Source organism: Salvia miltiorrhiza, chromosome 3 (assembly GCF_028751815.1).
Source record: "Salvia miltiorrhiza cultivar Shanhuang (shh) chromosome 3, IMPLAD_Smil_shh, whole genome shotgun sequence".
Taxonomy (NCBI): domain Eukaryota; kingdom Viridiplantae; phylum Streptophyta; class Magnoliopsida; order Lamiales; family Lamiaceae; genus Salvia; species Salvia miltiorrhiza.
In genome coordinates, this window is record NC_080389.1 from 19,829,588 (window position 1) to 19,851,321 (window position 21,734).

At 35.2% G+C, this 21,734-nt stretch overlaps 2 protein-coding genes across 9 annotated transcripts; both read left to right on the forward strand.

The window, feature by feature from the left end:
* Positions 1 to 3,961: 3,961 nt before the first annotated feature.
* On the forward strand, positions 3,962 to 6,855 carry LOC131018026 (ubiquitin carboxyl-terminal hydrolase 7-like). Of its 6 annotated transcripts, XR_009099989.1 has the most exons (6): positions 4,120 to 4,488; positions 4,633 to 4,962; positions 5,256 to 5,355; positions 6,108 to 6,253; positions 6,363 to 6,397; positions 6,474 to 6,855. XR_009099989.1 is itself a non-coding variant. In XM_057946768.1 (4 exons), exons 2-4 carry the CDS (start codon positions 4,902 to 4,904, stop codon positions 6,384 to 6,386), a joined length of 231 nt encoding a protein of 76 aa, XP_057802751.1. In that variant the 5' UTR covers positions 4,057 to 4,488; positions 4,633 to 4,901; the 3' UTR covers positions 6,387 to 6,855. The 6 variants fall into 6 exon arrangements, 3 of the variants coding, with proteins under 3 accessions (XP_057802751.1, XP_057802749.1, XP_057802750.1); XR_009099988.1 differs by having other exon boundaries at positions 3,962 to 4,488; positions 6,108 to 6,397; XR_009099990.1 differs by lacking the exons at positions 6,108 to 6,253; positions 6,363 to 6,397 and having other exon boundaries at positions 3,962 to 4,488.
* A 5,523-nt stretch (positions 6,856 to 12,378) lies between these two features.
* LOC131018028 (uncharacterized) lies at positions 12,379 to 20,030 on the forward strand. Of its 3 annotated transcripts, none has more exons than XM_057946770.1 (15): positions 12,379 to 12,857; positions 12,940 to 13,087; positions 13,386 to 13,495; positions 13,597 to 13,678; positions 14,563 to 14,708; positions 15,247 to 15,387; positions 15,477 to 15,587; positions 15,705 to 15,816; positions 16,562 to 16,702; positions 16,827 to 16,864; positions 16,949 to 17,041; positions 17,842 to 17,925; positions 18,146 to 18,289; positions 18,450 to 18,586; positions 19,707 to 20,030. In XM_057946770.1, exons 1-14 carry the CDS (start codon positions 12,789 to 12,791, stop codon positions 18,582 to 18,584), a joined length of 1,554 nt encoding a protein of 517 aa, XP_057802753.1. In that variant the 5' UTR covers positions 12,379 to 12,788; the 3' UTR covers positions 18,585 to 18,586; positions 19,707 to 20,030. The 3 variants fall into 3 exon arrangements, with proteins under 3 accessions (XP_057802753.1, XP_057802752.1, XP_057802754.1); XM_057946769.1 differs by lacking the exon at positions 19,707 to 20,030 and adding an exon at positions 18,660 to 18,963; XM_057946771.1 differs by lacking the exons at positions 17,842 to 17,925; positions 18,146 to 18,289; positions 18,450 to 18,586; positions 19,707 to 20,030 and adding an exon at positions 17,180 to 17,826.
* Positions 20,031 to 21,734: the final 1,704 nt, after the last annotated feature.

A 21,734-nucleotide genomic window follows, 5' to 3' on the forward strand; every position in this document is an offset into this window, starting at 1 on the left:
TTTTTTTTTCTTTGAACAAATTTCAGCAGATGTCGAGTCCACCCACGCTAAGAAATCATCAGGGTACTGTATATCGTCATAAATATCCACAACAATGGGGGGCGATTGTTTAGGTTCAGGATCACCAATGACTATATGCATTCTAGTTAATATGCAGGCCTCACGTACACTGTCTTTGAAAAACTTTGTATTCCTCTCCCTAGGCGACGCGCTGTTAGCAAGGTTGTGTAGATCTCTCATCCTATCAGCTATGTATTTGGCATTTTCCCTAAGTTTCTTCGAAACAATGAAGTCATCCATTTCACCATCGAATTCTTCCACATTAACAGTTTGTGACGGTGTAGTACGTCTCATATATCTTGGTGGTAAGCTGAGCGTTTCACGCAAGGTGCCAATTCCAAAAACTGATCGGTTCATTTCAAGGCGTTGCCGCTCACGCAGATCGTTACTATTCCAGTTCATCATGATTGGGAACTGCCTTTTAGGGATGCTACCATTGACGATGAATCGATCAACATAAAATAGCTACATTAAGAAATGTAATTGCGTGTTATGAATGGTTGATGATACAATATATATTACAATAATCAAAAAATAAAATGTAAATAATTGATCATAAATACGTACCACCAAAAACAGAGATGGACCTGTGTACATCTTATACTCATCTCCACCCCAATTTTGTGTGTTGAAGACCAATCTTCTCAGCATATACCCTGCCCAATCCCATTTATCTAAATCGTTAACATCATGCAAAGTATTCAACAAATATGGGTGGACAGTACCATTTGGCGTACTCTCAAATAGTGAGAAACCCATAGCGATAATGAAATGTCTCTTGAACCAAACTCCACCATTTATGCAATTTAGCATTTTAGTCAAGACAACACTAATCTTTATCTTGTCTCTGTTTTCAACATCAAAAATTGAGAACCACTGTTCAAATAGCTCATTGTTCGATTGACGTTCGAACAAATGAATATTTCGACTTCCTTTTGGGATCCCGAATACACGATATACGTCATCAACAGTAACCTTCACACGACAACCATCGTTAATATGCAATCGGCATGTCAATGGGTTGAAGTTCTTCAATGTCCAATATGCAAGGCTCCCCGGGAGTTCCTTCACTTTCAATTCTAAGATATTACCAAATCCAATATCTCGAACAGCATCCTTCTGGGCAGGGTTCAATTTTAATAAAGCATCATGGAATGATGATGGTGTTGTCCTCGTGTTCAATGATGGAAACATTGTTTTCCTTTCCGACAAAATTTGATACGTACCAACTGGTGTTACAATTCGCCTTTGCACACCCACAAAATCTGAGTTGCCTGACGTCACTTTATCACCTATATCATTCCCATCAACCACTTCACTAACTTGTGGAGTATTTTCGTTGGTGCTGTGTATGTTCTTATGGTGCTGCTTTGACGAACCTCCTTCACCATCTGAAATCACTATAACTAAATATGTATGAATAAGAACGATAGTCTTATAGGAATATACATTTACTAATAAAATGAGCTGTAGATACAGATATGTTCGAATTGGAGTAAAAAAACATTTATCTAAATCGATCATAGCTACGCGATGGGGTGAACGAAATGAGACAGGTGTTTTCCCTGAAATATGGAAAAAATGTTTAATGATTAAATCCGATATTTAAAATAATATATTAAATTATAACAAATATATTTTGTACCTTTGATTACATTGGTTCGTTTATTATTAACCAATTTTTTGCGTTTCTTATCTGGAGAAATAGACGAATCGCTTGGAGTGTCTGCAACATAACTTATCATAATTAAAAAAATAATGAGAATAAACAGATTGCACAAATCCTTGTATTTTGATCTTAATTACCTGGAACAATAGTTTCAGTTCATCGAACATGAGCCATATCTGATAAGAGCAGATCAAAATAAGCAAATAATGTATCGTTTTTTAAAAATTAACATAGATCCATAATTTAAGATATACAATTGTATGAACTTCATAATTAATCTTAATTTATAATAGAATATATGTTCGAACGTTCGTAAAAAATAGTACGCGTGTAAATTCAAAAATTCAATGAACATATATTTTTTCACAATGTATGTAACCTGTTATCTAATACAGTATCATGAAAAAACCAAAAAATAAAAACATTACAGGCTAACGAATGAAACTACCTAATAACGAATGAATTTGCATCTTTTTCGAATGGGTGCTTTTATCGGTTCAACAAAAAATTTGCACCAAAATAACGAATGAAAATAACGAATGAATTTGCACCAAGGCATCAAACGCAAAAATTTGTGGTCAGAAAATAAAAAGAGTGCTTTTATCAGTTCAACAAAAAAATAAATTTACCAAAAGCGAACTTTACCAATAACGAATGAATTTGCATTTTTTTCGAATGGGTTTTTAATCTTCTTTACCTATGAAGGTCAACAATCAGGAATATATAACACATATAGCATGCGATGTAATACTGTACCTTGAGTTTTCAATGAACGAGATGGAGCAAACGGATGATTGATTGTGAAGAGACTATCGGCGACAGAGGGATTTGATGAACAAGATCTACAGAGAGACTAATGTCATATAAAAACTAAAAAACAAATCATCCTCTCCAATGATATAAAATTAAAAAGATATCATACGTATTCGGAAGTTGCGGGATTCGTTCGATAGCATATTATTTTCCAGATCTCGTTCAATATATTTTTACTATTTTAACCCTGCGAATAAATATTTCATTAAAATAAGTACTCCCTCCGTCCCAATAAGCTTGTCCCCTTTCTTTTGGGCACAGAGATTAAAGAGAGTTGTATTAGAGGTTAAGTTGTATGACCCACATGTTTAATTATATTATTAATTGATTTTAAGTATGGTTAACAAAGCAATAACTAATTCTTCAAAATTATGCTGCCGCTCTCAACTCCGGCAAGCCGGCGCCGGCGCCGACGCCTCCTTCCCTTACACACCATCATTCCAACAACCAACAGATAAATTTAACACACATCATTTCCCCTAAATTGAAGAAGTGTTTATAGAAATTCAAGAAATTAAAGAAACACCCCATTTCTGTAAACCCCAACCCCCAAATTGCTAACCCTCATTTCTACAGGTGGCGGCGGCGGTGGCTCCGGCCGTTCAGCCGAAGAAGATGAAGCAGGAAAGGCGGCGACACGGCAGCGCGGGAAAGGGAGAACATGGCGCGCTGGCCGTAGAGGTGGGAGAAGGGTGAAGGCGGCGCATGGGTGGAGGCGAGAGGGCGAAGGAGCTCGAAAGGGTGGAGGTGGGAGAGCGCCGGATGTGGCGCTCAGATTCAGGTGGGAGGGCGGCAGGTGCATTGAGGCTCCTCTACGATGCCGATTAGGGTTCCGTCGACCTCTCATGGGCTTTTCACCACAGCGGTTTTACAGATCTCCCCTTCCTCGGCTTAGATCTGGGCACAGTGGCGCGATGGAGAAGATGAAGCATGAGGGGTGACGACGGCGCGACGGCACGGCGTGGGCCATGTCCGTGAGTGTCAGAGAGAGATAGAGAAGATAGAACAGAAGCGTCGGCCGTGGTGTTGAGGCGGCGGCCGTGAGGATGGAGGAGAGGCGGCGGCCGTGAGTTTCAGGCAAAGAGAGAGAGTCCAGAGGGTGGGTAGGAGAGAGGGGTTTAGAGAGAGAGAGCTATGAAAGAGATGTGAGTGTGTTAATTAGGAGAGAGATAGAATGCTAAACATTTTTTAATTATTACCAAAAAAGGAAATGGGACAAGATTATTGGGACAACCCAAAAAGGAAAGTGGGACAAGATTATTGGGACGGAGGGAGTGTATCAATTGATTTAAACATTTAAATCATACTGTAATCTAGTCCATTGATTGAATCCAATCCAACGACCTAGATTAAGACTAAAGACTCTATATAAATGTTTGTTCTTATGGAATGCTACCCTATATATATATATATATATCAAATATATAATACGGTTAAGGAATCCTGCGCTCTCCTTAATCCGGGGTCCTACGTGGCATCTCTAAGAATTTACCATTCAAAATCCCTGCAATTCTAGAGCCTCTAGCTCAATTCTCTATCGCTGACGTGACAATATAATTCCACATCACTTATTTTATTTTAAAAAACACAAAATCTAACATTTCTCTACCCCAATTCTCAAAACCTAAAATCAATTCCCCTTCTTCCATCTCTCACATCCGATTCTCCCTTCCCCGCCGCCGCAATCTGCCCTACAACGCCCCGCCCCTCCACCGCCACGATCTGCTTCGCCGGACCACATTCAAACCTGAAACCCTAATCTAGCGCGCCTCCACAATGTGCACACACTTGCGCCCCTCTTCTTCTCTCCTCTGAGGCGCGACCAGACCCGTCGCACCGCATTCGGCCGCCGCCGCGTCGCCCCGCTCGCCGTCACGCCGCGCTGCGCCGTCGCGACCAGAGCAGTCTGCCAGTTGCGCGCTTGGAGCAGGGGATGATACAGTCAGGTAGGATTCTAATTGTTAGATTTAATTGTTGGATTTATTTCAATGGCAGTGGGTAACTAATGGGGGCTGATTTTCGATTTAATTGTTGGATGTAATTGTTGGATTGCGCTTCTTCTCCGCCTGTCGTGATGCCGCCATTCGCAGCACCTCCTCTTCCCTACCAATCTAATTCACCCGCCCCAGCTCGGCCTCACCTCCCTCAACCATGGGCGCCGCTTCTTCTCCGCCAGCCGTGATGCCTCCGTTCGCAGCACCATTCCCCCCGCCCCAATTCCTATCTATCCCCTTTCCTGCCGATCCAATTCTCTCGTCCCAATTCCTGCAGATCGGGTTCGAATCAGTTCCACCTTCCACCTTCGATCTGCCCTCCCGCCTCCCGGCTTCCCCCTACCTACAGAACCCGGCGGTGGCCAATGGCTCAAGACCACGGCGAACCTGGCGGTGGCCAATGGCTCAAGACCACGGCCGGCTATGGTAAGTTTTTTATTTTTGCTTATTTAACAAAAATAAGCAAATCATATCATGCTAATTAATTTTTGGTTGCTGCAAACTATGTAAATATAGAATGATTGTAAACTTTAGAAAGAAATTTTTTTGGAAAGAATTTTATCAAGGGAAACTTAAACCCTAGATTTTTATCTATAAATTCATTAGCTTGCGGTACCGTTCTTCTGCGATTCAACTTTTTATTTATACTGTCCAGTTTTTTGGTTTAGATTTTGTTAATTAACTCTATGTGATTGCTTTACTTCCCAGTTTTGGTTTAGATTTTTGGCTGGAAGTAAGCGATTGCTTTACTTCCTGTTTTTCCGTGGCTGAGATCTCGAAACACATCACCAACAAGGTCTCCGAGCACTGCATAAAAACGTAAATGCTTGCTGCCTCAATAATGTTCCTTTGACTAATAGTGTTTTTATTTCAAACGAAGCATCTGAATTGGTTTGTGCTTTGCTTGATTTTTCTTCCTTAAATTCTTTGTTGGGGGTTTTCTGTGATTTGAAATGTAAGATTTAAGAAAGATTGTTTCTTTGTTCGGCTAAAAATTGGATAGAGGACGAATCCTGACTTTCAAATATATCTCAACGTAATGACTATCTTGTGTATATGTGCTTATACTCTGTTTTATTATAATCTTTATTATTATTATTATTATTATTATTATTGCCTACCAATTATACCATAGGATTGTTACTTTATTGGAAAATTGAGAAATGGTGTACTGAGATAGCTGTTAGAGTTTACTTTCTTCACTAATTTCATTGCCGATAGTCCCAAAACTTCCTTCATAAAGTTTTACATTCTTTTACCTATATTTATTGGTATTGAAATGAAAGCCATAGGGTTTTTCTACTCTTGAAGTATATTGACAAGGTATAAATTTAATGGTCCAGATGCTTATTTGTTGGGGAGGAACTCATCCAATTCATAGATGTTAGTGTTTGGATGGATGAACAATGTGTAGAATAAGATTTATGTTTGTTCTTAAAGGAGCTTCCTTCCTATAGATCTGGAAGTATATGTACAAAATGGCTGAGCTAATGATAATAAGTTCCAGATAGAGCAATTGAGTTATGTTACCTGGTATTTGCTGCAGCTAACAATGTGTAATGGTTTTTCAGTTACTGTAAAGTGGCAGAAGGAAGTGTTCTCCAATATGGAAATAGACACTACCGAGCCCCCATATGTTTTCAAGCGCCAGCTTTATGACTTAACAGGAGTTCCACCAGAAAGACAAAAGATTGTGGTTAAATGTGGCTTACTTAAGGTATAGAAGCAATTATTTATAAAGTGAGGGCGTCTTATTGAACTTTGAATGAGACTTCCAATACAGTTGGAGTTCATAACATTGACACATTACTTTTTGACTGTATAAGATGATGCTAATTGGTCAAAAGTAGGAGTCAAGGATGTAATTGTTTTCTTAATCAGATAAGACTCTTCATAATAATAGTAAAACCTGAGTCATGTTTCCTATGTTGGTTCAGGGCCAGAAACTAATGATGATGGGAACTGCAGATGAGATTGTAAAGGCTCCAGAAAAGGGCCCTATTTTTGCAGAAGACATGCCAGAAGAAGAACAAGTGGTCACTGTTGTAAGTCCCTTTGTATTTCCACAACTTCTATCGGAAATAGTACCTGAGACAAAGGCTCATTCTCTCCAATATTACACACATTCAAATTTATTTTTTTCTGTTTTGAATTTTGGAATTGCTGTGAGGATTTGTAGTATTAATTCCATTCAGATGATGGTAAAAGGCAGATTGATATTGCTAAGATGATGGTGATCCATGCATATTGTGATTGATGATGAGATCTCACACATTGGAATCAGCTTAATACTACTTTTTAAAGCATTTTGGTGCATCATATGATGTCTTCTATGATCAATCACATTGTTGTTTATTTAGATATACTATATTATCATTAATTTATTGATTATGAGAAATAGAATTATGCAATGTGTGGTCAATAAATTCTTAATTGATTTATTTTTTAGTTTTCTTTGGAGAGGACTTTTTAAAGGGGTGGACTTTTTTTACATTTTAATTTCTTGGTAAAAAGATTTTAGCAAGCTATTAAAAGTAGTCCTATAATTATTAATGGTAATTAACTTAAAAATGATCATTATCTACTTGAATAAAGTAGAATCAACTTAAATGGTGTAAATTGTAAAGGTTTTTAAGATATCCAAAGTTTCAATTTATAAATACTCGCGAAATCCGATTACCCGTGAGTTAATACCCGTAAATAATAGCCTTAGTCAATCCGACCCACCCGTGATGGGCTTTGTACGTGGGTAATGGACTTTGTATGTGGGGTGCATAATCCAACATAAAGTTAATTTTATTTTTTTGTGTTAAATTTGTTACTAATCTAAATTTAAATCCTGATTCGCGGGTGGTGGGTGACGGATGTGGGTGGCAGAGAGTACCCGTCGCGGATCACGGGTCGGGTGGCAGATACGGCCTTCGCTCGCGGGTGCGGGCATGGATACCCACTATCCGTGCTTAGTTGTCATCCCTAATTGTAATGCATTATTTTTCAAGTTCATTTGACAACTTTTCGGATATACGTTTTATTAAATCATATTAGGGTTGATGAAAGTTCTCTTTAATATACTTTTTCATTTTAGTTTGATATGTTACGTAGGCCTATGTCATGTTAACACTTATTTTATTGAATAATATTCATAAATTATAAATATATTATTTGTGTTAATTTCTATATTTTCTTTTATAAATTATAACATCAATTAATACCCGTCGAAATTCGACGGGTTACACACTAGTATGTGTGTGTGTGTGTGTATATATATATATATATATATATATATATATATATATATATATATATATATAGGGGTGGTTATTCCACAAACCCCTCTTAGTATATAACTTAAGACCTTATATTAACCATAGATCTCTTAGTATCTAACGGCTGAAATCAATTTGGAAGATCCACAGTTATTCAATTTATTTCACTACTTAATTCACGTATAATGACGTCGGAGGGTAAATTTGTAATGACCTTTTGACTTTCTAATTAGCCAACTACACATTACCGAAAACAACTCCCCATTAAATTGGAATTAAGATTTGATGTAATCCATATTGATATCAATTTTGTAGTTGCGTGAATTAGGAAGACAAAACCAATGATATTATTTTGTTAAAAATGGAGATGATATATCAGCAACCCATTAAATTAAATGCAGCCATCTAAATCAATCTAACCCATATGAATCCATAGAGTATATCTTTCAAAATTTGAGGAAAGAAAAGGTCGACGAAAAAGAAGAGATGGCGCAAGGCACGAACTAAGGGTGGTCGACGAAATTCCGGCGATGGCACGAACTAAGGGTGGTCGGATCGGTGAGATTTAATAGGAACGGGCATTGTTTTCGATGAGATTTTTGGGGCTTTCGCAATTTTTGCTATTGTTATTAGTAATTAAATGTTCGGCACTTTTTTTGGGGTGTGGTTGAATCAATATTGGTTTTATATGAAGTTTTTTTTCTGGTACTATGTTTTGGTGGTCCCTATATGGCGTTTTCATATCAGTGGGGATGGAAATAGACTAGTGTCTACACTTTAATCAATGTTTGGTGCTCATTGACTATCGATTTCCACGTGTGTGTTTCCTCATCCAAAAATTGAGTTTTGTTGAAATTTACTGGATTGGTTATTTTTCAGTGGCTGAATATTTTGTAATTTGAATTAATTTTTGGTGTTTGTTCATTATTTACTTTACTTTTAGAGTTGTAACCTTTTTCTGTAAAATGTAAATGTCCAGGGAATGTTACTACAAAGGACAAAGGAAAAAATATAATTGAAGGTTCAGTATTCGGCGAGGGTAGTCGTACTGCAAACAGAGGTTATCATTTTTTTTCGTGATTTTGTGCGAATTGTTCTGCATAATATAGTATTTTCAATTTTTAGTATCCTTTTGAGTGAAATTGTACATGTTGAGGTGAGATCTAAATTTTTTCTCTTTTTTTAACATTGGTATTATTTTTTTTTCTTTTGTAGGGAAGCGAAAGAACAAAGTGCAGGGGAAAGGTGTGACTGATACATCTGATTTTGTGGAGAATAGTCCTCGAGTAACTAGAGGTAATTGTGCATGAATAATCTATTTTAGTTGTATGAATAATGTTCATTTGTTGCACTAATAAATGTATGGAACGAATATATGTACGAAAATGCATAAAGTGGGTTTGATAAGTGAATGAATATTTTATAGTATAGATGTCATTGTCGTTACATGGGTTAGCAAATTCAAAATTGTTAAATGTCATTGTCATTAGTTAGGTTAGTTAATTGAATATCATTTTGTTAAGCTATAATGCTGAAAGAGGTACTAAAAATTTTGTTTGGTATGAATTTTTAATTTAAATTAGAGCACATGAATCTGTGAAATTCTTGTGCGAATTTTATTGTAATCTACATGAATAATTTGTATTTCTTATCGTTGTATGCTTGCTTAGTGCGATATTTATTGTGTGAATGAATAAATTTCATGGTTGACGTGAATTATTTTATTTCATTTTCTGGATGATGTGTGTATTTTTCATTGACACTCTCGTCAAAGTCATCATAGTCATCAGATTCATCATATGGTTAATTTTATATTGACACTCTTATGAACCTCAATTTTGCAATGCCTGATATGGAATTAGTAAAATTCTATTACAGCAATCTCTAATGACTTTAAAATTAATGCAATAATGTAACACACTACCAAATCTAATGTTGCTCCTGTCTTATACACATAAAATTCGTACACTAACCACAAATATTCGTGCAATTTAATAACTTACAACAAATAATTTTGTCAAATTAACTATGAATTCATGCAGTTAACGAGTTGATTCGCATTGACTTCTAAAATGGGATGAATTTTAGAGTATCATCATATGAATTTTTTTAAAAATTGAAACGAATAATAAATATATTTATTTACTTTGTATGAATTCGTAACCAAGGTTATGTGAATTCCAACTAATATACGATAATTAAACACATGTAGCACATGAATTCGATACTACAACAAGGTTTAGTACGTGTTGAATAAACCAAAAAGACATGATAGAATGAAGATTAAGATTAACAATGTCGTGTACCAGAGTGCTCCATACGAATTTGATTTTTGGTGTTTCTATTATTTTGTAATGTTGATCAACTGCGTGAAGGTTAGATATATTTATGTTTTCTTATTAGTAAATGCGTTGCAACGTTGTAAAGATGGAATTTTTTTTTGCTAAAATAACAATGATGGAATGATCCATCATTGTTAGCTTTTAAGCGATCGATACTTGGCGGTACGTTTAAATAACTGCAAATTCATTTCATATTCTACTATTTTAATTGCATTTTGTTCACCTTATATTATTTCTAAATTGCGTTTCAATTACATAGGTATTTTGAAGATTTAAGTTTATGATTTGGTAATCAAGCATTCATTTTAAATGACTGTTTCTTATCAGGAGAAATATTTAAGAGAAAATTGAGTGAGACTCATAACAAAGAAGCCCCTGGTGGTTCGGACGTACCTGAAGTTAGAGTTATGCTCCAGTTGCTCCTGCCAAAAAGACTAGAATCGATAAGTGTAATCTTGCTGTGGACAACTACAAGCAGTTGGCAGTGAAGGCCTACGAAGATTACCCATCTCTGTACATTAGGAGCACGCCTTGCGTCCTATTCAAGTCTCTTAAACTGTTGAATACACAAACTGTAATATACAATTGAGTAGTATGGTCAGAAAGATTATAAATTAAATGTCGTCTTTAATTACTAACTATGTGAACTTCGACGCAATAGATTCAACGAAAATGTCGCGTTGTGCATAATATAAACACATACATTCAGACTGCTTTGTTGCTAATGAGCAATTTCCATGAGGTATAACGCATATTCCATAAAATTATTGAAATATACAAATTCATTGTTCATCTCAAGTTATGAGCAAAATCGTGGCCATAACTACATTGTTAAATGATGATAATAACGATTTACTTATGCATGAATCGTTATCACATATTGTACGAATAAACTATATATCACATAAAGAGCAGCATTACGATGCATTAGAATGCAAAAATTTCAGTGTAAGCGAATATTTTAGTGTATACTCATGAATAACATGTGTGCTATAATGAGAAATTTCTTGCTGTAAAAAATATAATAGCATACATTTATTCTCCATCGGCAATAATGAGAAATTTGATAAATTGCTTGTGCAGATCGTTACTTTTTTAAATGGTTAAATGATGATAATAACTATGTACTTATGCATGAATCTTTATCACATATTGTACGAATAAACCATATATCACATAAAGAGCAGCATTACGATGCATCATAATGTGAAAACTTCAGTGTATGCGAATATTTTAGTGTATACTCATGAATAACATGTGTGATATAATGAGAAATTTCTTGCTGTAAAAAATGTAATATCTTCATTCTCCATCGGCAATAATGAGAAATTTGATAAATTGCTTGTGCAGATCGATATTTTTTTTAATGGTTAATTCTTTGTTTGCGTATGAGATTATTAAAGCTACAGAAATAATAGGGTTTGCGTGAAGATAGTGGTATCAAATCTTTAACTAATTTGAGATACACTATCCCTTTAATTGTGGAAATAATAATTACAAAGAAATTGAAATTACCTTTGTAACCCATTGATGTAAAAATCGAAAATTATAAGCATAGAATCAGATTGAAATCTGACCGTCTATCTTTAAAGATCTTGTGGTTTATAATGGTTCTTAATTTATATCTTAAATCTAGTTCTTATTTTAGCCTAACCCTATATATATATATATATGGGGTCGCTCCAATGAGACCCCCTAATTTTAGTGAGATCTAGGGCACGATCTGGTGCGTTTATTTTATCAATCCTATGGCTGATATTGTATCTGGAGGGTGATTTTTTTTTCGCAGGGTTCGAATCCTGGAGGGAGCAGAATATTTTAAATTTTGTTATTCATCAGTAAATACTGCATTGTTCATCAGTATATACGGCCCTGTTCATCAGTATACATATCTTATTCATTAAGAATTTTTTAAATTTTATTTTTCATCAGTATATACATCTTGTTCATTAGATATACGTTTTGTTCATTAGTATTATATGTCTTATTCATTGTACTAATGTTACACGAAAATAGGGGGTCTCACTGGAGCGCGCCCCTATATATATATATATATATATCTGTCTTTGTGTCAATTTAATTTCAAATATTAATATTTAAATTAACATACTTTTCTTATTATCAATTGATCGAATTAATAAATAATAATATGTCGACATTTTCACATAGTTTAAAATTTTAAAAATAAATAAATACTCCTACATAATTAGTTTATATTTATACAACACACTAAACAAGCGCCTAAAAAATCAACCGCATCCCCATCCCCTCGAAACCTCGCGCCGCCTTCCCCCTCCCTCCCTCTCTCGTTCATCAGCCGTAGCTCGACCAATTGCACTTCATTCCGCTGCCGTTAGCAGCGCGCCGCTCGTCGCATCATCGCCGCACTTGACTCACGCCGCCGCTGCTGCCTACACCTAGTGAGCCCATTTTGCTGCTCGAAGTGGCACCCGATTAGTTGAAGATTTTTTAAATAATATTAGGAGCCTTTTCAATTTTCTGCACTTGGGATGATTCTTTATTTTGTTATTTTTCGTTTTGCTATTTTTAATTAAGAACCTTACAGTAGTAGTGGTAGTGGTAGTGTAGTGGTAGTAGAAGTGGAACCGTATGCAAACTAGAATCACGCACGAAACAGGCAGTGATGGTGTCGCCGCACGGTATTCTACTCGCCGCCCATGTCATCTCGTCCTTCTACGGAGAACTGTGCTGTGTAATTATCTTTTTCTTCAGTATTCGCCTAATTCTTTCTGCTTTTGATATTTATTAATTAATTACAATTCTGCGTGCTGCAGAAAGTATGCGAGTGTTTGCTCCGCAGGGGAACCCTAAAACTAGATGAAATTGTTCGTTTCACGGAGCTCTCCAGACAAAATGTTGTCAATTGTTTACGGGTTTTAATACACCAAAACTGTGTTCAAGCCTTCCAAATTGAGCAAGAAGGTGCGACCATTTAATTGATTTTCGGACTGCGGAACTGATTCAGTCTTGTATTTTGATTCGAGTGGGTAGTTTCGTGAAGTTGGGTATTTGATTGAAGAATTGCTGTTTATTTTACAACATTGACTTCTCTATATGGTTTTCTTTAAAAAAAAAAAAAAAAAAAAAAACGAGTTTTGTAGAAATTTATTTGGAAAAGATTGTGGTGGAAGTGTTTTTATCTGATTGTAAATAATTTATCAATGAGAAAATTGTTTAAACCATGGAGCCCGTATAATTGGTTTCTCTTTTGCAACTGTAGGTGCTAAGGCACTGAGGACTACCCAGTATATGGTGTTATTTGACAACATTATGCATAAATTAAGGGCCACCAAATTTATGCAAATAGTATCTGAGGAGCTCGGTGAAGATGTGAGATACTTTTTAGTATTCTTCTTGTCTTAAAATTTCAGTTTACTGTCATTTTATTTTATTAATTAATTCATTAATATGTGATATTCTTTACCATACAGTGCCGAGGAATAATTGTTGGGTTGATTCAACACGGGAGGCTTTCCTTAGATCAGATTATAGATAGAGAAAAGCAGAAAACAGGTATAACTGATAATCTATTGCAACGTATGCATCACTTTTCTGTTAAACTTGCCAAATATGAAAGCATCTTTTATTAACCAAGTTTTTCTTTTATTTGGTGCATATTTAATCATTACCTCTTCAATATGATGTAGTTTAAATTTCTGTTTCCAAGTAGTTGGAGCAGAATTATTTCTTAACAATATAATACTCCCTCAGACCTCAGTCCTGAAACATCTTCCTAAGGGGAGAGGGCACATGTTTTAAGAAAAACTAGTTGCATATTTGGTGAGTGGATAATGGGTCTCACAAATTAGAAAAGATGGTGATAGTTAGTGCCTTAGTCGGGTTATTTTCAAAAGTTGTGGGTCCATTAGTGGCAATGTATGTAAATATATGAGAATTGTAACCGTGATAGTTAGTGGATTATTTCCAAAAGTGGATTGGGAAGATATTTTATGGACGGATGAAAATGGAAAAATGAGATGTTTCGTGGACAGAGGGAGTTCTAATGATCACCATCTGATGCATGATATATGAACATATGATTTCATATATGCAGAAATCTTAAGTAAGAAGCTGTTCGGGACTCAGAAAGGGTGCCACAATCTTGAATAAAAATGTTTTGAAAACATTCCTAAAATTCATGAAACTCACATTTCGGTCTGCTCCAAATAGAATCTTTTAGTCTTGCATTAAGTAGTAAAGCATGTATAATAAATTAATTGAAAATAAATATTATCAGTGGCTACTATAGGTCATTTTTTTCCTTGTATCAAAACCAAGTTAACTAATCAATTTGGATTTGTGACAATTTTTACTGTCATAAATGTTCTATTTATTTGGGGAATCACCTTGCTTTGCATTTGAAAACTCTTTACTCCTGCAGTTCTTCTTTCCTGCAGGTAGTTTTGATGATCAGGTTGTGCGTGCTTGCTTCATGAAACTTTTGAGTGCCCGGTTTATTGAGCGCTGCCCTGTACCTGGGCCACTTGTTACTCCACCTACTGATGATGCTCCTGCCAAGAAGAAGGGTGCCAAGTCAGCAAAGGTACTCCTTTTGAACTTAGCAGTATATTCTATGTTAAAAGAGACCTTCCCCTTTAAATGTTTGTGCACAATCTTTTTCAGATGTTTATATATTGTGTAAATCTTTGCTTTCATTCATCATAAAATTTATCCGTCACATGTGATCGTTTCTCTGCAATAGTTTAGGTGTATGAACTTTCTCAAATAACATGCATGATTTATTATATATTATCAATTGCTTTATGTTGATGACTTCCTTACACATTCAACTTTTTTTAGGAAATAATAAGATCGATGAGAGATGTAGTTTCTTGGTTTTTATCCATTATCTTTTGTTTTAATAATATAAATATATGGAGAAATTTGAACCTTTTCTCTTTTTCTATGGGAGGGGGACAAGGTTGTTGATTAGCGAGGTAGATGACCATAAAGAAGGGGAAATTTTCTTTACTTGAATATCTTACTTGTCACTAGCTAACCTATTTTCGTGGTTCTGCAGCTTCTGTTGATATTTATTAGCAGATGACTTACTTTAGTAGAACTCATCATTCACTTAACAGATTGCAGAACAGAAGACCATAGAGCAGCTTGCTTTGGAAGCTGCTGCGCCTGTGGAGTCTATGAGATTTTCAATGGACATGGGTGATATTTCTGAGGAAAAGGGCGAGGAAAGTACTGAGAGCCCAACAGTAGGCAGGAAGGTTGTAGGAACATTTCTTTTGAAGTATCCTTCAGCACAATATTTTGAGTTTATTGACTTGTTATTTTTTGTATTTATTTTGACTAATAGCGTAAGGCTATTGTTTTGGACTCTGATGACGATGTATTGGATGCCAATAGAAAGATTGAAGTTCTTTGGCGTGTTAATTTTGAAGAATTTTTGTGGCGCCTGCTGCATAAGGTTCGGTATGATAATTATTTCTAAATGTCTGTGGTTGAACTGAGTTTGATCCCACATGCTGTATTAATCTGCATAAAAAGCTTTATCTATGAGATTCTTATGTATTCTTTGATGCAGGCTTGTATTTCATATGTGAAAACAAGGATTAACAATGAAGCAAGCATTGTGCTGAGTGCAATTTTGGATTTAAGTGGACGATCAGAGACTCGACTGAAGGCTGATAAATCTCGTAATTGACCCTTCTTTTTATACCTACATGGAATTTTAACTCTCCATATTAAATGGGGACAAATATCTTGGGGAATTGAATCTATCGTTTCAATATTTCAGAGGCTTTAGATAGAGACTGATATCATATGTGATGTGTTAGTTCATTCTACATTACGAATTCTCAAATTTACATCAAGCCATCAAGGAAGAAAAAGACAAGCTTATATATTAAGACATTGCATATTGGTTGGCTAACTTCTTAAGTTCACGGAGGTTCTTCAGTGGTTGGTGAAGGACTTTAACGCATGTATTGTTAAATGAGAATAGTTTAAAAAATGAAAAAAAAATAGATGTTTAAACCTTTACATGTGCATTTGTCAATTTGGGGCTGGAGTTTCTAAAAACAAAAGTAAATAGTATGGATGCCACCCTATCCATGCTGTTTCTTTTGCATATGGTTTCATGCTTTTCCAGTAATCTTAGTAGAAGGTCTGCTTTAAAGTCTGATGACTGTTACTGTACTGAAATTATTATGTATTTTTAGATTAATTTTCCTCCTTACATTTCCATCCCATATTAGTTGATGAGTAGGACACCTGAATAGCTTAAGAGTTAAGAAACATATTCATGATAAAACCCGGGCAGGAAGGGATGTGTACCATTGATAAGCATATTGTTGAAATCTCCTCTGAGACCTATTCTCATCTAGTTCAATTGTGCCCTGGCTTATCAACATTCGCCTGATTTATAAGTATTATTTCCAGCTTATCTGTCCATAAATGATATATATGATGAGGTGATAAAAAAAGATGGTGGTGTTGGCATGGATCTTGAGCGTGTCCAAACTTCACTTGAACAGCTTGGTTGTCAAACACTCTCAACAGATATAGAAAGCTACAGTGTTGGTACTTTCGTCCTCTTCATGCCTCTTATCTTAATGCAACAGTTAAATGACCTTTTTCAACCAAGTCACCATCCATGTATTGAGTTCTTCTAACACATGTCTGTACTATTTGTCTCTCTCTTCAGATATAAAAAGCATTGTTCAGATGGCTCAAAATGAAGAAGTTTGTCTTTTGTTCCTTCATTCTCTATTGGTCTCTGTTAATGTTTATTTATACACTATCTTATGGCAGTCACATTCTATTTAGGTGGAGTCTATGATTTTGAAAAGATATGGGAGGGAGGCCTACAGGATATTTAGGCTAGTGTCAAAGGCTGGTCGTCTTGTTGAGACTGACAAGGTAACTATGAGCAGTTTGACAATCTTAAGAAATTACATTGTTGCCCTTCTTGTTATAGCATTACATAGAGGTCCCTGTTAACTGATTCTCTTGTTTCAGTGTTTGTTTCATTCTTTCTTTCTTTTCTTTTCCTGTCAGAACTCCTCATCTATTTCAGGAACCAATGCAAATTGTTCTTCAATCAATTCAATTTGGTTAAGGTGGAATCATTGCAGTAACCAGTTAATTTGTTATGCTTCAATCAGCTAGTATTGTTTTACTGAAGGTGTTCTATAACCTGCAAGTCTGTAATGATTCAATGAGAACACTTGAGATGTGGTTCAAGAGTTAGAAATCCCACTTTTTTAACTATATTGTTTCACAGACAATAATTCATAACCAAGTTTGTAGTTTAAAATTTTCATCTTATACTCGCAGAGACTTACTATTTTTCTCTTTAGTTGTCTTGAACTAGAGGAGAGCTTAGGTATACGAAAGATGAGTGGAATAGTTTCAACTTTTATAGTTTTTGTTTAGGCTTAAAGTCTATGGGTTTATTTTTTATGATTCTTGTTGAGCCTTTGACTTGATTTAGCATTAAGCTTTTGCGTTTGTTGTGTCTTATTCTTGATTTTGTTTGATTAAAATTTGTTTGGGATTTGAAGCTTTCTGTTTAAGATACTTTAGTAACATCTGCTGTCATGTTCTTGTTAAAAGAAATGATGATATAGATGAATAATCAATCTAGAAAAAACTTGTATAAATTTTTTTTCCACAAATTACTTCTTGTGAATTACCTAAGGTGTGATTTATCCCTCCAGATTTCAGACTCTACATTTGTTGAGAAGAAAGAGACTACCAAGATACTCTTCCAGCTCTGGAAAGATGAATATTTACACATGGAGGTATTTTCTGATGCATTATTGTTGTTCCAAGAATGTTGTATCTGGGCTGGGTTCAGCCCTATTTATATTGATCTCAAAATCCAATATTTCTGCAATTTTGTCAATTATGATGAGAAAAATATAACATGCACATTTAAATTGATATGTGAAGTGTACATTCAAGTCCCATTGATACGCTTTTCCTAAGAATTTCAGTAACTGAAGGAAAATCTTATTGCAGAGTATCGCTATGGTTAGGCCGCCATCATTTTATCTGTGGAAAGTGGATCCACACCGTTACCGGAAAAAATTTCTTGATGAAATGTACCACGCTGTTCTAAATTTGAGACTGAGAATCACACACGAGCAAGACCAAAGAAAAGATGTAAGCTTTTAGATGGTTACTATGAATATATGAAGGCTACATCAATGTGAATTAACAATAACATATGTATTTTGTTGAGGGGAAAACCTCGCTGTTGTGATTGTGGTTTATAGAAGATGGTCTCAATGGTTAAGTGATTCGTCCATGTGATGTGCTCCAGGTTCTTCAAATACCTAAGGATAAGCTTGTCGGGGAACTGAGGGATAAAGTTATGGTGTACAGAATAGTCAGGGCTACATTGGAGCGTTCCTTGATGGATCTAGATGATGCAGTCGCGTTGTTTCATCATTTCTGAGGGTAAGAGATTTCGATTTTTTGCTGGACCTTATTCTTGTGGCTTTCTTCAGTGATAAGTGTCTTATTTTCTTAGGCTCTCTCATAAATTAAACTAGAAAGATGAAGCAATGAAGAGAGCAGCAAAAAGAGGTGTCGAGGAAATATATGCTTATTTTTTTATTATAATTTTGCAGGCCATTCAATTCCTAATATACATCTTTTTTTTGTGTCCAATTTATTAGTTTTGCGGTAGGATATTGCTACAGTCTTGCAAAGGTTAATTTCAACTTTTATTTTTCTTCTCGTATTTTATTGACATCAAATGCATGTGTATATGAAATACTCCATGTAATAGTTTCATCATATTATACATTTGCTGTCTCCAGATACGTCATCAACCTTTTGTCTGGCTTATAATTGCCCCTTTTTATCTTCTTCTTTTCCCTTTCTCTCTGTTGATTTATTTAATTTTAGTTGGGGTGTGAGAATGAAATGTCAATTTTTATTTTTATGTAATAATAATAAGGGAGAAATGTAAATTTAGCCATAAAAATAAGTATTAAAACATATAAAGCCATGGTCATTAAAATGGTACTCCCCTTTGTCCCAATAATATTGTCCTAAATTTCTTTTTTGGGTATTTCATTTATAATGTTTCAACTCAAAAAGAGAAATAATTTATTTTATATACTCTTCTCATTTATTTTATCTCTTTTATTTTATTACTACTATCTCTATCCTTCTCATAATTTACTTTATCTCTCTCTTATTTTATCTCTATTTTCTTAATTTGTGTGCCCCATTTTTCTAAGACGTTATTATTGGGATGGATGGAGTGATATAATTAGTTGTTTTGGCTTATAAAGACAACACCCTCAACCGTCTCATAAGTAGATTTGGTCAACTTTCTTTTTTGTGTTGTTTCATTCCACTTGGCCTGTTTTCTTTTTGAATAATCATTTTTTACTACACAAATATTGTTCTATACATTTTTACACTATAATTTTTCTTTTTTAAGTAATCGTTCCGAAAAGAATGATGTCAAGTGAGTACATTTTAATTTTAATTTTTCTTGAAACCACAAAATTTGAATTTTCTTTATATTTTCCTTTATTCTCTGGGTTTTCTGCCTCCGCCGCAGGTATAAGGGCATCGTGTTGCTGCTGTAGCTCCTCCGCCGTCGCTGTTTCCAAACGAAACCTTCGTCGAATTTCAGGATGTTAAACAAGGCAGTCGATCAAGAGAAGCTTGAGCATGGAGAGTTCGATTTTAAGGGAGGTAAGATGTTCGTGGTGCCATTAATGCTACTGGTTTTGTTCAACTTTGTCGGAGGGCGCGAAAGGGCTCATTGCCGGCGAGATGTTAGGGTAGGGGCTGCATGCTGTCTGCTGTCTCTATATTCTTGTTCTTAACTCCTATACTTCTGCTAAAATAGAAATTTTATTAAAAAAAGAAAGAAGTAAGAAAGAAATATGACCTAAAAATCCATGAGAGCACATACACAAACAAGGGGTTGAATCACAAAGGAGCTGTGAAAAAACAAAACAAACAAAACAACAACAGACGAAATCAATAATCTAAAAGGACGTCCTCATCCAAAGAAGCTTCATCATATACTTCAAGAGCTTGTTTTCCCAAATTGGAAAATAAATGATTTCATTTGAGTTGGTTGTGAACTTAATGGAGGCGTACTCGCTAAATTGTTATAAAGATTTCAGTTAAATAACTAAATTTTTATTTCTACACGAAGAGGTAATGAATATTCCTAAGGTTTCTATGAAAGGTAATTCCTCTTGTTCATTATATTTTAAGTTTTTGCCAGAATTAATGCCAAACGACTTGAATGCTAATCTATATAATATGGAGTATAAAACAATGTGTTTATTTTCCTCCATTTTTTCTCCCTAATTTTCTTTCTCTTCTCCTACCAATTTATTCACTTTATTCTCCTTCTTTTTATTTTGATTCTTATGTAAACTAGTACGCTAGCTCTAGGGGTGATGAACGAGTCGGGTACGGGATAACCGTATCCAAAGTTCGAGTACCCATACCCAAAATTTAGCATTTATATTATCCGTACTCAAACCCAAACGGTATTTGGTTACCGATTAAACGGGATGATTATATGGATCGGTTAAACGGGTAACCAAAATATCATAAAAAAAAATAGCTATGTTAGAGGGTAGCCATTTAGTAGAATTTATTTAATCAATTCACATTCACAATTCCTCGTGTGATCATGAACAAGTTAATGATTTTATTGAGTTGAGTTAATACTTTAATAGAGTTTAATAAGTTATTATTGATTGTTCTATTATATTTGACTATTTATAAGTTTATTTAATTATTAATTTTTAAATTGATACATTTCCTTTCACGTAAAGTTGTAGTTATATTATAAATATCAAATTAAATATATTTATATTAATAAAATTATATTTTATAATTTTAAAATTAATTAAATCGATTATCGGGTATACCCGATAACCAAAAAATCCCAATACTCATACCCATAACCGTACTATTTAACCAAATAGCGGGTATCGGTTACCCGATAACCAATGAATTTCGGTTCGGCTTGGATATAACCAATACCCAATATCCAAATAAGCAGTCCTAGTTAGCTCGTGCGATACACGATCAATATTAAAAGTGAACGATATTTAAAATAAGGGTTAAGGTGCAGATAGGCCCCTCAAGTGAAGACCCTTAGAGCATTTCAGTCCTCTTACTAATTGTGTGTGCAGATTGGCCCTCGAACTCAAAAAAATGGTGCAGATCGCCCCCTCTGACTTAACACCGTTATGGGCCGTTAGTCAGAGGGGGCGATCTGCACCGTTTTTTTGGAGTTCAGGGGCTAATCTGCACCTTTTCCCTTTTTTGAGTTCGGGGGTTAATCTACACACCGTTCATTAAAAAAAATCACATCTCATCTTCTCCGATCAACTTTTCCGGTGTCAATCGCCGTCAGATGAGGAAAATCACGAAATCAAGTTTCCAAGCCCCAAATCGGGAATTCCAAATCGGCGTCATTGCTCCCGAAAATCACATAATCGAAATGGAAACTCGAATTCTCCCTCGAACGTCACCGCCCCCAATTGCAGAATCACCCCCAACGAATCGAACTTCGCCTCGCCGCAGGTTGTGATCGTGATCCCAATCGAGATCG